General features: G+C 40.9%; 1 protein-coding gene across 3 annotated transcripts in view; it reads left to right on the top strand.

The window, feature by feature from the left end:
* etv6 (ETS variant transcription factor 6) overlaps positions 1-13,225 on the top strand; it is a 33,344-nt gene that overhangs the window by 17,908 nt on the left and 2,211 nt on the right. For all 3 annotated transcript variants that reach the window (XM_088072453.1, XM_042511051.2, XM_088072454.1), the window contains exons 3-5: positions 5,489-5,653; positions 9,950-10,084; positions 12,518-13,120. In XM_088072453.1, the coding sequence (XP_087928579.1) occupies positions 5,489-5,653; positions 9,950-10,084; positions 12,518-13,120 (903 nt within the window). The remainder of the gene's footprint in view (positions 1-5,488; positions 5,654-9,949; positions 10,085-12,517; positions 13,121-13,225) is intronic.

The following is a 13,225-nucleotide window of genomic DNA, read 5'->3' as shown; positions in this document are numbered from 1 at the left end:
ACCACAGCATATTCTAACAATATGAATGTAACCGTACCAGTGTGGTGGTATTTGTGTTTTGTTTTGTGAAACCGACTTGTTTTGTGTTTATCGTGTTTTGTTTGTCTTATCTGTGCTGTGTGTGTGTGAGATATAACTCCTGCTGTCTGTTCGTGTTCAGTTAAGGTCATCTAAAGTTATGACAAAAATGGTTCTGTACACACCATGGGAATGTGAATATGTAAAATTGCTAGCAGAGCCTCAAAAAATAAATTATTTTTTTTAAAAAAAAGGACATTATGACAGCATTTCTTTGTCAGTCAAGTATCGAAGCAGTTGTTGCAGCTTTCGGTTCGGTGAGAGAAACATACGTGGCAGTGTCAGTGTTAGACGTGCGGAGTGAAACTGTGAGTCTGGACAGGACCTCTAAGCTCCACAGCGGGACGGACCTCATTAACTCGTCTGGCTGCGAGGGGGAAGTTGAGGGCTTCTGTACCGCAACAACGAAACAAGATACCAGTGATCTCATCCTCCTCTTCCCTTCATTCATCCCAAGCGCTTATGAGTTGCCTTGGCAACTTGTGCGCTCTGTGTGTGTATGTGTGTCAGTATGCATGAGCGGGGGCCTGAGAAACCACAGAGTGAAAATTATGTGTCATCAGAGAGGATTAGGAGCCCACGGTTTAGTCAAGGGCTTGGGATCCTGCTGCTGTCGTGCTTGAGGGTTTTATTCAATGTAAACACACACACATACTCCTAAACACGCACACACGTATTCACTCTCATGAACGCTGTGAATCTGAGATGCATTCAACAAAGGCAGACTGATGACAAGGAAGACTGGAATTGATTTTCTTCCTGTAACCTGCAACAAATCTGTAACTCGTTCTCCGACAGAAAACAACCAGAGAGGACAAATTTATCAGCTCGGGAAAGTGTGTGAATGTGCTGAGGGAACTGAGTATCAGGGTCCAAGGTGCTCTCTCTGTTCTCCTCTCACTCCAGGTCCATGCCATCCATTTTCCTTTCCTCCTCCAAGTAAACAAAGGATGTTTGTGTCTCACTGCAACAGAAAGGCTTCAATCTTTTCTAGAATCAGTTCCTGTCTGCGTTGCGTGGATGTGAGATACAAAACCCGATCCTTAAACTCACAACTTGAGTGTGACTCAGGTTTTACAGCTGAAATCAGATGCTATCAGCCTCGACACGACTGCAAATAAATCTTTGTGATTCACTTACAACTGTCAGCGTTGGCAGCCTGCTGCGCAATGTTAGCACAGAGGACAAAGACACACGTCAATAGGGAGAAAAAAAGTGACTTTTTGTCGCTCACTGTAGTATAATAAATGGGTACAGAGTTAGATATTATTGGAAAACATTTAATCTGATTCTGAGGTTGATCCTGCTGCCAATGAACACAGTGCCATTAAGTTTTACACTACACTGCTGTAAATACTTAAGCACTCTGTCCACACTAGAAAGCAAAAATGACGAGGGCATATCCTTACATTACCTTTTTTAGAATAAACAAGAGATCTCATCACTGTTATTTCCCCTCAGTATGAGGAAGAAACAGCTCACTCAGTGACACAAGTGATGCTTTAACTTCTGCTCCTCATCAACAATAATCCCACTCTAGAGGGCCTGATGGTCCAAAACTGACAATAAACGGTGGACGCTGAGGTGGACCACTGGTCAAAGCAGAAACCATATTTCTTCTGTGTAGTGAAGCCAAAATAGTGAGTATACGTGTAAAGTAGTCAATAGACCAAATAGCACCAACAAAGCATAAAGAAACCGTTAGTTTGCCAATTTTGTGTTGTTTTTGTCGCATGCTCATTATCAGATGAGTATACCATGTGAGTGCTGTTTGACTGCCTGAACTAGCTCACAGTCTTCACTCTTATATTGGTTACATCCTTGAATAGGAAACAGTCACAAGAATTAGATATGAGCAAGCTGAGCATGATGTCCAACTGTGTGAACTGGCCAAGTATCTGTTTCCCTTCCTGTTTGACTTTCCTTCCTCTTTTTGCAAATTTGTTTGCCTCATCTACCATATTTTTTTCCCCTGCCCTCACACACTATGCGCTCCCGCTCTCATCACTTTTGCCTTTCCGTTTCCACTCTTCCTTTTCTCGTCTTACCGCTGTCTGTTAATAAACCTCCCGGCGTCGCTCTCTAACCCTACCGCAGGAAGTTTCCTGTGCTGAAACAGAGCCCACGCTGGATTGCTTCCTGCCAAAGTACGTTGTGGGACACGTTTGTTTGGGCCCCCTTCCTCCTCCTCCTCCTCCCTTCTGCTCCCCTTGTTGCTTCCTCCTTTGGGCTCTGTGCAGATGGCGGAGGCAGGCAGACCGGATCTCGGAGGGGTTTTGGCAGAGCAGCACCTCTCTCCGGCTCTAGAGAGAGCATACCGCAGCCATGACCCCGCGACCCCGGGCTGCACGGCTGCCCGCCCCGGCCTCACTGCGCTCACAAGTCAGCCGCAAGAGACGAACGTACAGCTGGTGCATGCGTTGCAGATGGCAGCTTGATTCAATATTGATAGAAAGTCAGTGATGTCGTCAGTCAGAAGTATTCCAGTGCATCCTAGATCTGTCTGCGTTATATAGTCCAGCTAAATTTAAAGTCATTTGAAGAAGCGACAAAAGGGACATCAAATTTAAGCAGTCAAAATCCGGGAATATTTGTTCTCTTACTGCTGATGTATTAAGTTGCCCTCTGCTTTATTCATACATTTGAAAGCAGGGATTTAAATTAATATATACATACATCATATTTAACATGCTAGAGATAATGTAGCCATGCTATGATTTCTACTAAGGATCCTGTAAAAACACAATGAAATATAGTTCCTTATCTGGCCACCACTAGCTCCTGTGGTTGTAAAACACCTGTATCCCACTACCTGACACTTTCTGAGGATGTCTGTTGACAAGCTGAGGGTCAGAGCTTGACAGGCTGTAAGCTGTGCTCCAGATAACTGAGGCCTTCCCGCGCTTATCGGCAGGGCTCGCGTCGCCTATCTGAATATGGAGGACTAGAAGTGAAGAAAAGAAATGGGAATCTGACTATCTAGACAGGGTTTCATTTTATATTGATTGCTCTCTGTGAAAACTTCCTCTGTTTGACGGGTCAGGGGATCTGAGGCGGGGGGGAGGCTGAAAGCGAGCACAAGGTTCCTATTACTTGTGTGACAGTGACATTGGCGGCCAAAGATAACAGCTGTCCGACTCCCAGAGGAAGTGTTTGAGGCCTGGTGATAAGTGAGATGTAAGAAATGAGTAGTTATGCTCTGTGTGGGTGTCATCTGTGTTCTGATCGTTCTGCTGCAAGTCTGTGTGTTTGTGTATATGCATTAACGAGAAAGAAAGGGAGGTAAGTCATACTGTAAATCGTTGGTATACACCAAGAGTGTAAAATGATTCAATGAGGTAGCAGTATCTGTGTTAACAGGGCTAAATAACGGTCAAAAAACATGAATGTGTAACACTAAAAATATACTTCCTGTTATGTCAGACAATATCAAGAATATCAGAGTTAGAAAACAGACAATCAGCTGTTGAAAAATAAACCTCATCTGTCTAGATATAATTTGATTACAGCTCCATAAAATGACATTAGCCAACGGAGGAGGATGCTAGTATAGTCAAATAAAGCGAAGTGCTCTGGTGTTAGCTATAAGGGAAAAAAATCATGTCTTTCTTCGTTATTTAGGTTCCTGTAACTAGTTAATTTGACCAAAAATCTTATCTCTTGGTTGAAAAAAAAAAGATTGTATGTAATTAGTTGCCTTTAGGGGAGTTGTATTTGTGCACTCCCACTGTAGCAATGTGGAAACAGCAGCCACAACACAACAGCACAACAGCTCAGGCTATTTTAGCTTGAGCTGTTGTGGTGATGATGGTAGCCATAACGCTACTATTGCTTTCTTTATGAGCGTACTTGTTAATCTTCAAAAGTCATTAATAACATAAGTATTGCTGTTTGTGCTTTTATTTAGAATAAGATGGTTTCTTTGCCATTAAGATAACTAGCTTGTGCACCAGTGTTTGTAGCGCAGGCACCACAAACCAAATACTTGTACAAATACTCCAGAATTATTGTATTTCAAGGCAAAAATAATCAAATGTATTTCAATTGTGTAAAAACTGTGTAAAAATAATGGATGTAGCCACACTGACGTCATCCATTGGTTTGCGGGCTACCATTTCGAAGCCTTGAGTTTGGCATTTTGGTTGGCGCCAACTTGTTTTTGGAGCCGAAAGTGACCGTATTTGGATAAGAGGGTGGAGCTAAGACTAACGCTAGCTGCTAGCTTGGTTAGCACTGTGCATTTTCAGCTATGGTTAGGTGCGATAATGATAATTACCATTAAAACAGTATATCCTTAACAGAAAAACTGAATTTCCAACTCCTTAGAGGGTCTTTTAGTAAAGCCAAATGCTGAAGAAGACTTTTTTAGGCGGCCAAATCTCTGACAATTAACTGTCATGAAGTGAAAAGCACTAATATGGCTACGCCTTTACCCTGCAAACGTGTGATTATGACATAAGCCATATTTGCACGGGACTACTAATACGTGGGTGAAGTGCGGAAGGCTAATTTGTAAGAATTTGACCAAGTTGCCACTATCTTCAATGCAGAAGAAAAACATTTCTATTTAGCTCTACCAATAACAATATTCCTGCATTCACAGCAGACCTGAGAAATGTCTTTTTTTTCAACAGAATTACACAACACATTTTCACAGTCCGTCTATTCTTTCCCTGTTGCCTGTAAATGCTTGTCGGTCACCAGTGCAGATGTTTTACACTCCTGTTCCCACGACAGTGAAAGAAACATTTTAGAGTGCGAGGGAGAAAAAAAAAAAAAAAAAGAAAAGAAAGAAAAGAGAAAAAAAGACAACGTCATTGCTGTTTCCCCAGCTCTCTTTCCCTCCATGTCCGTTTATACTAATACATCCATGGTTTATACACAAACTAACAAACTGTCTGTCCTCTGATGTGCCTGTCTGCAGTTCAGAAAAGAGCAGCACAGATCATAACAGATCAAATAAAATAACAGTCGGACAGTTTTTCTCATATCCCTCACCCTTTTTTATCTTTGTGACTCATTCTGTATTCTTCCCCTTAACCTATCATCTTCTAATCTTTTATTCTAACCTCCTCTCCCTTTCTGACTCTGTCTCCTCCTTCATCTTTTTTTCTTTATCTCTGCTGCCGTTCCCGTAATCACTCCCTCCTTTTGGCTTTTATCTCCACTTCCTCAATATCCTTTTTACTGCCTCTGCCTCCTTCCTTCCTCTCCCCTCCCCCTTTCCTCCCTCCCCCTCACTCCCCTCCTTCCTGCCTTTCCTTCTTTTCTTCCTTCCTCGCCCCCAACCCCCCGTCCTTCTGCCTCTTCTTCTCTGAGCTCATCCTTCCTTTCTTCCTTCCTTTCCCCACATCACCTCCACTTTGTTGCTTCTTTACCAGAACCCTGCTCTGTCTTTTCTCCCCTCCAGGTTTGCAGCCAGTCTTTTGGAGCAGGGAGGACGTGGCCCAGTGGCTGCGATGGGCCGAGAATGAATTTGCTCTGCGGCCGATCACCAGCGGCTCTTTCCAAATGAACGGCAAAGCCCTGCTGCTGCTCACCAAGGAGGACTTCCGCTACCGATCCCCCCACTCCGGTACTTGTCTTTTTCCACCTCTTCATGAATTTTTTGAGATATTAGAAGTGTATTCCAGCATGGGAAAACTGGAGACAAGTTTTTCAAATGACTCACTTTCATTGATTTCATTAGTTGGTTCCTTTAGTCCAACTGGAGCAGGACCCAGAATGGAAAACAGGATTTAGTAACTAGGACAAAATAGCAGTTTTAGATCATGGAAACACTCATACTAGTTGCAGAAAAATCATGGAACATTGTTGCAATTATAAGTAAATTCCCTTCTCGCAAGGAAAAAATGACACCTGCTGTCACAAAATGACTGATAGGACCAAATAAAATTATACATGCACAGTTTGGGGCCCTCACAGATGGGTGAAACTTGCGATTAATGAACATCCATGACCATAATTTATCTCGAAATCCCCCTCAACCAGCTGTTTCTCTTTTTGGTTTAGACCAATACAACAGTATTTGTCCATGAAAACCTGCACCGATGTAGCTTTAAAATCAATGTGTTTACAGCAAAACTGCACCCTTTATAAGATCAATAAAGTGCTGAGGAGGGGTGGAGGCGGTATCAGGCGACAGTGGAGAGGCAGCTGTTACAGCAAGGCTGCTGGGGGAGGAAGTAGGGGACGGTTGATCAGGAAGTACGAACCAACTTCAGCTGTCGCCCTGGCAACGCTAGCGGCCATGTATTTTTACAGTGCAAAAAAAGAAAAGTTAACGGATTTCTGTTTTTGAAATGAAACAGGATTCGATATCTGTTTGTGACCTGGATATTTTACAGGTCACGACGTCAGGCAGTGCTGTGTGGGTCAGGATGACGGTCATGGGAGCGGGATGAAATGAGTTGTCAGTGTTGTGAAATACAAAGATAAAGCACAGAATAAACCCTACACAGCCTGGAAAAAATGACAAAATTTGAGGTCATTTAAAGTGCAGATAAGTGTTGGAGATGTATGGAGGACTAAAAATGCTGAAATAAGAACTGAAAAAAATGAATTGATGAAGAAAAGAACAAAAGTATAAAAGCTAATCCACACCGATAAATAATTCAATGAATAAATTAATCATTGTTGCTAATTAATCAGGGAATTAATTATTTAAAATACATTTCATCTATGTGTTTCCTTAACTTTTTGATTTTAGGTCAATAATGTAAGTGTAATGAACTTCATTGTAAAACATGATTGATCACAGAATCAATTCACTTTTTTCCTCACTTCTGGTTTGTAAAGCTAAGCTTTATGCGGCTACTGGTGTTAGCTAGCTGTATAGCTGCAACTAATAATCATTTAATTGATTAGTTGTAAATTAATCAACTAATTTGAGTACATTTTTTAAGGGAAAAACATGTCAATATTCTCTCATTCCAGCTTCAAAAATGTGAGTATTTTCTTGTGTCTTAAATCCATTATGATGGTTAACTCGATATTTTTGGGTTATGAACAAAACAAGACATTTGAAGGCGTCATATTGGGCTTTGGGATATACTGACATTTTCCACTATTTTGGATATTGCATTTGGCCATAATATGATTTTGATTATATTTCAATTAACTGTGTTTTTATTTGTTTCATTTATGTATTTAATTTCGCTTCTATTTATCTGTTATTTTTTCTAACGCATAAACGATTAATTTATTTGAACATTTATTTATGGATTTAAAAATTTAATTGAATAAGTCATTTTTGATCCCCTTAACAATTAAACAGAAAGCAGATAAGGGTTTGGGCTTTGCTGAGTTCAGTATTTATTTCCGATAATCAGAGACCCCAATGTGCCCCTTTAAATTTTATTACACGTTGTGAGGAATAATCTGGAGTCGCAGAGAGACGTGGCCCAGCTGACAGCTGTTGTCAAGCTTGTTTTCACATCCTGTTAAGAAATTGAGGTCGGGGGAATTTTTTGTTTGGAAAATGTGATTCATCATCGTAGGTTTTATTAGTTGTCTCCACTCGTCTCTGTGTGACACTGACATCATTTTGTTGTAAATGGTTTCTTGCATCAGCAACTGTAGACGTTTGATCACATTTTTTTTCCCAAAAAACATAGGGTGTGGAGAGATAAAGCTGACAGCGATTGATTACATTTTAATAAAGGTGGTTTTGGCCCAGTTGTCAGTGACATCAGTGAAAACTTCATTTTAGGGAACAGAGCAAACGTTCTGGCTTGTGATGTGTCTGTTTCCTCCTTTAGGGGACTTTAAGGGTGCAGTTCCCATCAGTCCCTGCTGTGTGCCATATTTTCCTTTTAGAAGCTCTAAGAATAATACTTTTTTTCCTGGAATGTCTTAACCTCACATCCCACAATAAGCTGCACAGTTTGTAGAGCTACTTTTCAGCTACATGTTTAGACTTGAAAATGTAGAATGGGAAAATGTAAAGCCTGAAAAGTTGTGTTTCAAATATCAGCTATGACTAACTCTAAGATGACACTTTCTCCTTTTTCTTTGATTTCCCAGTAACTGTGCTTTATAATGCTGCACATATTCCTTTTGGTGCAAAATGTGTTTAAAACTAGTATTTAAAATCTGGAATCAGTGCTTTAAAGAATCAGTAAGCGGGAATTTTCCCCACACTGCAAGTCAATGCCACAGGACCAGAAAGTGAGAACTGAAAGGGGTGTGTGTGTGTGTGTGTTTGTTTGTTTGTGTGCGCATGTTCACCATCACTTCCTTTATGAGAATCATTTCCTTGTTATGGTAAGCCTTCTAAAAACATCTTTGAGGTAATGTTGTTAAAAATCACTGTCACCGTACTCAATATTAAGTTGTTCACCATGTAAATGTTTAGTTACGCTGGGAGAGGAGCCGATGTTGTCGGGTGTTGAAGCAAAACAAACAGCTGTTAATCATTCAGTGAACTTCCTGCTCAGGCTTTGTGTGTGGGTCGCCACTACTGTATAACCACTTAGAGGAGAATACCAGGGTCATATAGAGCTACGGCCCATTTACTTATGTCAACAGTTCGTGTTGTCCACAGTGTAGCCTAAAATGCCTCCTGAAGCACATATTCTTAAAGGGACAGTTTACGCCAAAATTAAGTACATATTTTTCCTCTTACCTGTAGTGCTATTTAATAATCTAGATTGTTTTGGTGTGAGTTGAGCCACAGCAATGTCTGCTTTCTCTCCAGTACAATGGAACTAGATGGCATTCGGGTTGTGGTGCTTAAAGCGCCAAAAATAATTAATTTGAAAAACTCAACAGAGATGTCTCTCTCTAGAAATTATGACCTAGTTACTCCACAGAACTTGTGAACACTTTCATGAAGGAATTAGAAATGGGCATTTTAAGGTATTTCCATATAAAGTATTTGCCTAAAAACTTTAGTGTTGATATGCAAGTTTAACATTACAGAGTTTGCAATGTACATTCATACTGTTCATGTTAAATTACCACCAAACATCACTCTTATGCCTGCTGGTCATTCTGCTTGTAACTGCAGGTGGAGTGATGTCTGACTCACAACAATAAATGTTGCGTGCAGCTCGATCAGATCGATCATTTTTCTGGTATATGGATCTGTGCAGAAATTCAAAGATAGGGGTTACATCACTGCATCTTGTTCAAAAAATGTAAACTTTGATACAATACAGTCAGTTCACATTTATATTGATTATACATATGTATGGTTTCTTTTAGAAAGCAAAAAAACACTCAGCACCTTGCATGAATACTGATGTCCAAATCAAGTACTTGAGCACTCCCTCCCCCTGTCTTCCTTGACTAAACTGTAACATTAGCTAGCTCAGTGGTGCTAGGGGAACCCACAGTAGCTGCACGTTTCCTCCTGCAAGGTGACATGGTGTGGTTGGTAGAGAGAAAATAGTTCCTACATACATTGGCTCTTTGAGCACCGCAAGCCGAGTGCCACCTAGTTCCATTATATTCAAGAGAATGCAGACATCTCTACGGCCGATATCTCCAACATTTGACAACGCACATCGAAACAATCTTGATAAATAGCACTACAGCCAAGAGGAAAAGTATGTTTTCTTTGTTTTGGGGGTGAACTCCTGTGCATTCACTGAGTCATTAGACTAGGTGTTGAATTTCTAGGAAATGGTTTTCTAATAACAAAACATGTCCAGAGTTGCTGTGACGAGCTTTCATGACACAGTCTCTCTAATGTGGTGTCTAACTCCTCACAAACTCTTCCATTATTGCTTAAGCTCCCCACTGCCTGGAAAGAAAAGGGAAGAAGAAGGAGAAACTGATTCTGCGGATGACGCAAACACTAATTTCCCATTTTATGCAGGCGTGGAATGCTTTGTGTGGTAACCTCTGACCTCTTACATTTCTGCAGGTGACGTGCTGTATGAGCTGCTGCAGCACATCCTGAAGCAGAGGAAGCCCCACGTGTTTTACCCGTCTACCTACTTCCCTGGAAACTCCTTTCACTCGCTGCCTGAAAGTGCTGTGCAGCACCTGAAGCTTGAAGGTCAGTCCAATGAACTGATTTTCTTCTTTAATACATGCATTTCATATATTTTCATCTAGATACATTTTAACAGGCCTTCACTTGATCTTATGTTATTGGGATTTACTTCTGTAAGGATATCTATTTGTCATATTTGCTGAAACTGTCACTATATCCAAACAGTAGTGAATGAGACTCTGTAAAAAACAAAAAGTCAAGTTTCTCCTCCTCATAATGCTTCTAATGGCATTTGCCAGATTCCCACACCGCTGTACAAAAACAACCAATCGGAGCTGAGGATTCTCTGACGCAGGTGTTAGTCAATGCTGCACTGCGGTCAAACTGTAATTACATGCACCAAATTTAAAATTGTAAAAAAAACGTAATATGGCTGCTAATTGCAACTGAGGTATAGTGTAAACCTGCCAGGAATAACTAATAAGGCTGAACCATTTCTAGAAATAATAACCAAAGAAATGTATATGAGCCATTTTTGAACCACATATGAAAGTCAGGGTAAAACAACAAAAACATTGTTTGCAAGAGGTAAATAAAACATTCAAATTAGGGTGTGGGGGTTGAAATACCTAAGAGTGTTTTCTGTTTTCTCATCTAAGGAGTAGCCTTACATGTTGGCAGTAAAACCTGCTCCACAAGGAAATGTTGCTGTATTTAAACAAGCTGCAGAACACCACAAACTGCTCCATTGCAGGTTTACTGGTATCTGTCACCACTGTCTTCCTGGTTTTCAGTGCCACTTTGTAGATGTTTTTTTCCAGTTCTTGTAAATAAAAGAATTCAGAGCAAAGTTCTCACCGCTTTTAACACAAACTAGATAACTTTTACTAAAACTCTTAAAAAAAACCCCTCACTTTTCTAAGGCTAACAGAAGGATATTAGTGACACCTAGTGGTCTTTCTTGTGTGAAGCCAGAATCTAACAGCATCTTTTAATTCACTGGCAGTGATGACAAATTACTGCACAAGTCGGATGGTGAAATGATAAACTACAATACACCACTTCATTTTATGCTTTGTTACTCACTTATTAAGTAACATTATTATTTTTTGGCTTCTCTGCTACTTTGGACAGGTGCAGGTAGAGATGGGCTTGGTACAACTTGAAATGTTTGTGCAATGAGTGGACAAAATAATGTGGCTGCAGGTCCTTAAAAAGTCTTCAAATGTATTAAACCTATAGAACTGAGACCAACTTCATCAGTGTATAGTACTTTTTTAAGAACAGAGTTTGTCACAGTCTTTTCTCACTCTGCTATTGACAGCCAATATGTGTTTACTGTTGGCACACCTGTATTGCAAACACAGAAAATTGTGTACGAGTAAAACACACCCATCGTGGTTTTTGAGCGCTGAGGGTGATGTCTTCAAATTGCGTTTTTGTTGCACAAAATCCAAAGATAAGGATAAGGAAAAGTAAGGATTTGAGTTGGATATGTTTGGAAAAAAAGAGAAAAAATGTTGGAAAAAAAGTGTCTCCAGACTACTGTCCCTATTTTGTCTTATAATAATATAATATAATATAAAATATAATATAAAATTCAGAAATTTAATTAATAAATTAAAAAAGACATTAACCATACAAGTGTTTTTCTTAGTGCTAGGAGCAGGTAGCCAAAATTTTAACTGTGTGAGAGAGTTTGGGCCAGCGCAAGCTTGATATCATTGAAAGCAGAGCAAGAAGTATAGAGTGCTACTAACCGCACATTCATACACAGAGCTGCTTTACACCTAAACATCACTGCAGAACAGCTTTGCTGATTTCATGCTGTACAAATTAAATTAGTAAAGATTTTTTAAAATTCATTTTCAGTTCTTGTTTATGTAAATGGAAAAAAATCAAGAGGAAACAATAATATACTTTTATGTGTTAAATATGTTGATGGAAAATGATATGAATAGCACTGATTATTATGATTCTATTTTTTTTGGGCAGAGGTGTTTGACAGCGTAACATCGTCCAACCATCTGCATAGAAATGTGGTCTGAACAGCTAGAATGTGTAGAAGCAAGTTTTCCAAGGGCTGCCTTTTTGTCCTTTGATGTCAAATATGGTCTGAAAATCTATGAGAAGTCTTGAAATTTGAGTCTGGAAAAGTATGGAAATGGAAATTGTTTGGGAATCCTCGATATAAGACATGTTTATGTTGACCTTTGTTGTCCTTGTTTTAATTGTATGTCTGTTTCTGTGTAAGCACATCAAGAGAACAACTAAATTGAGTCAGATTACATGTATGTGTACTCACTAACTTGGCCATTAAAGTGGATTCTGACAAGACAAAGCAAAACGGCAAATTTTCGTATTTGGGAAGCTGGAACCATCAAATGTTGAAATTTCTGCTTGAAAATTAAATGACTGCTTCAGCTCTATTTTTACATAATATTGTGTACCTTTGCTGTCAATATTTATCACATACTGTATCTTTCATAATCCCAGAAACGGTACGGCGGGCACCACGTGGTACAGAGCCACTCCCCCAGCATCCACCAACTATCGAGCTGCGGCACCGCTCCCGCTCCCCGCACCATCCGACCACCAGACGATCCCCTCCGGAGCCGAACCATTCCCGCACAGCCACTGATGACCACCTTCAAACCTTCTCCCAGCTGCCAGACAGCAACCACCACATGCCAGAGGAAATGTACCCTCTGTCCGTGTCCCCAGCTGCACCCAACGGCCGCTGCACCACGCCGCGAGAACCCCCCTGCCCGGGTAGCCCTGGGGGCCAGGAGGCGGGCCCTCCTCACGTAATCCAGCTCATGCCCAGCCCCATAATGAACCCCCTGCTCCTCAGCCCCAGCAGGAGCAGCGGGGGTGCTGCCATGGACTTCAGGCACAGCCGAGGTGGACCCTCGTCTCAGGCGACGCTCGAGAACGGGCGTGAGGGGAAAGTTCAGGGCCACCACCATCAGATACCACTATCCCAGCAGCAGCAGCATTTACTGCAACAGCAGCAGGAGGAGGCGCTCTACAGAAACCACGTCATCATGCCTGTGTCTCCTCCAGAGGAGCAACAAATACCCATCGGACGGATAGCAGGTAAAATTTAGCCTCCACATCTGGCTCTTTAGACACAGTGTGAGCAGATACTAACAGGGCATTGGTGACTTATGATTGTTTGGTATTCTCTGACACACCAAAACA

The sequence above is a fragment of the Plectropomus leopardus genome, chromosome 22 (assembly GCF_026936395.1).
Source record: "Plectropomus leopardus strain MGB_pleo_1.0 chromosome 22, ASM2693639v1, whole genome shotgun sequence".
Taxonomy (NCBI): Eukaryota; Metazoa; Chordata; class Actinopteri; order Perciformes; family Serranidae; genus Plectropomus; species Plectropomus leopardus.
The sequence above is the reverse complement of the archived record's forward strand: the minus strand, read 5'-3'. Positions and strand labels throughout refer to the sequence as shown.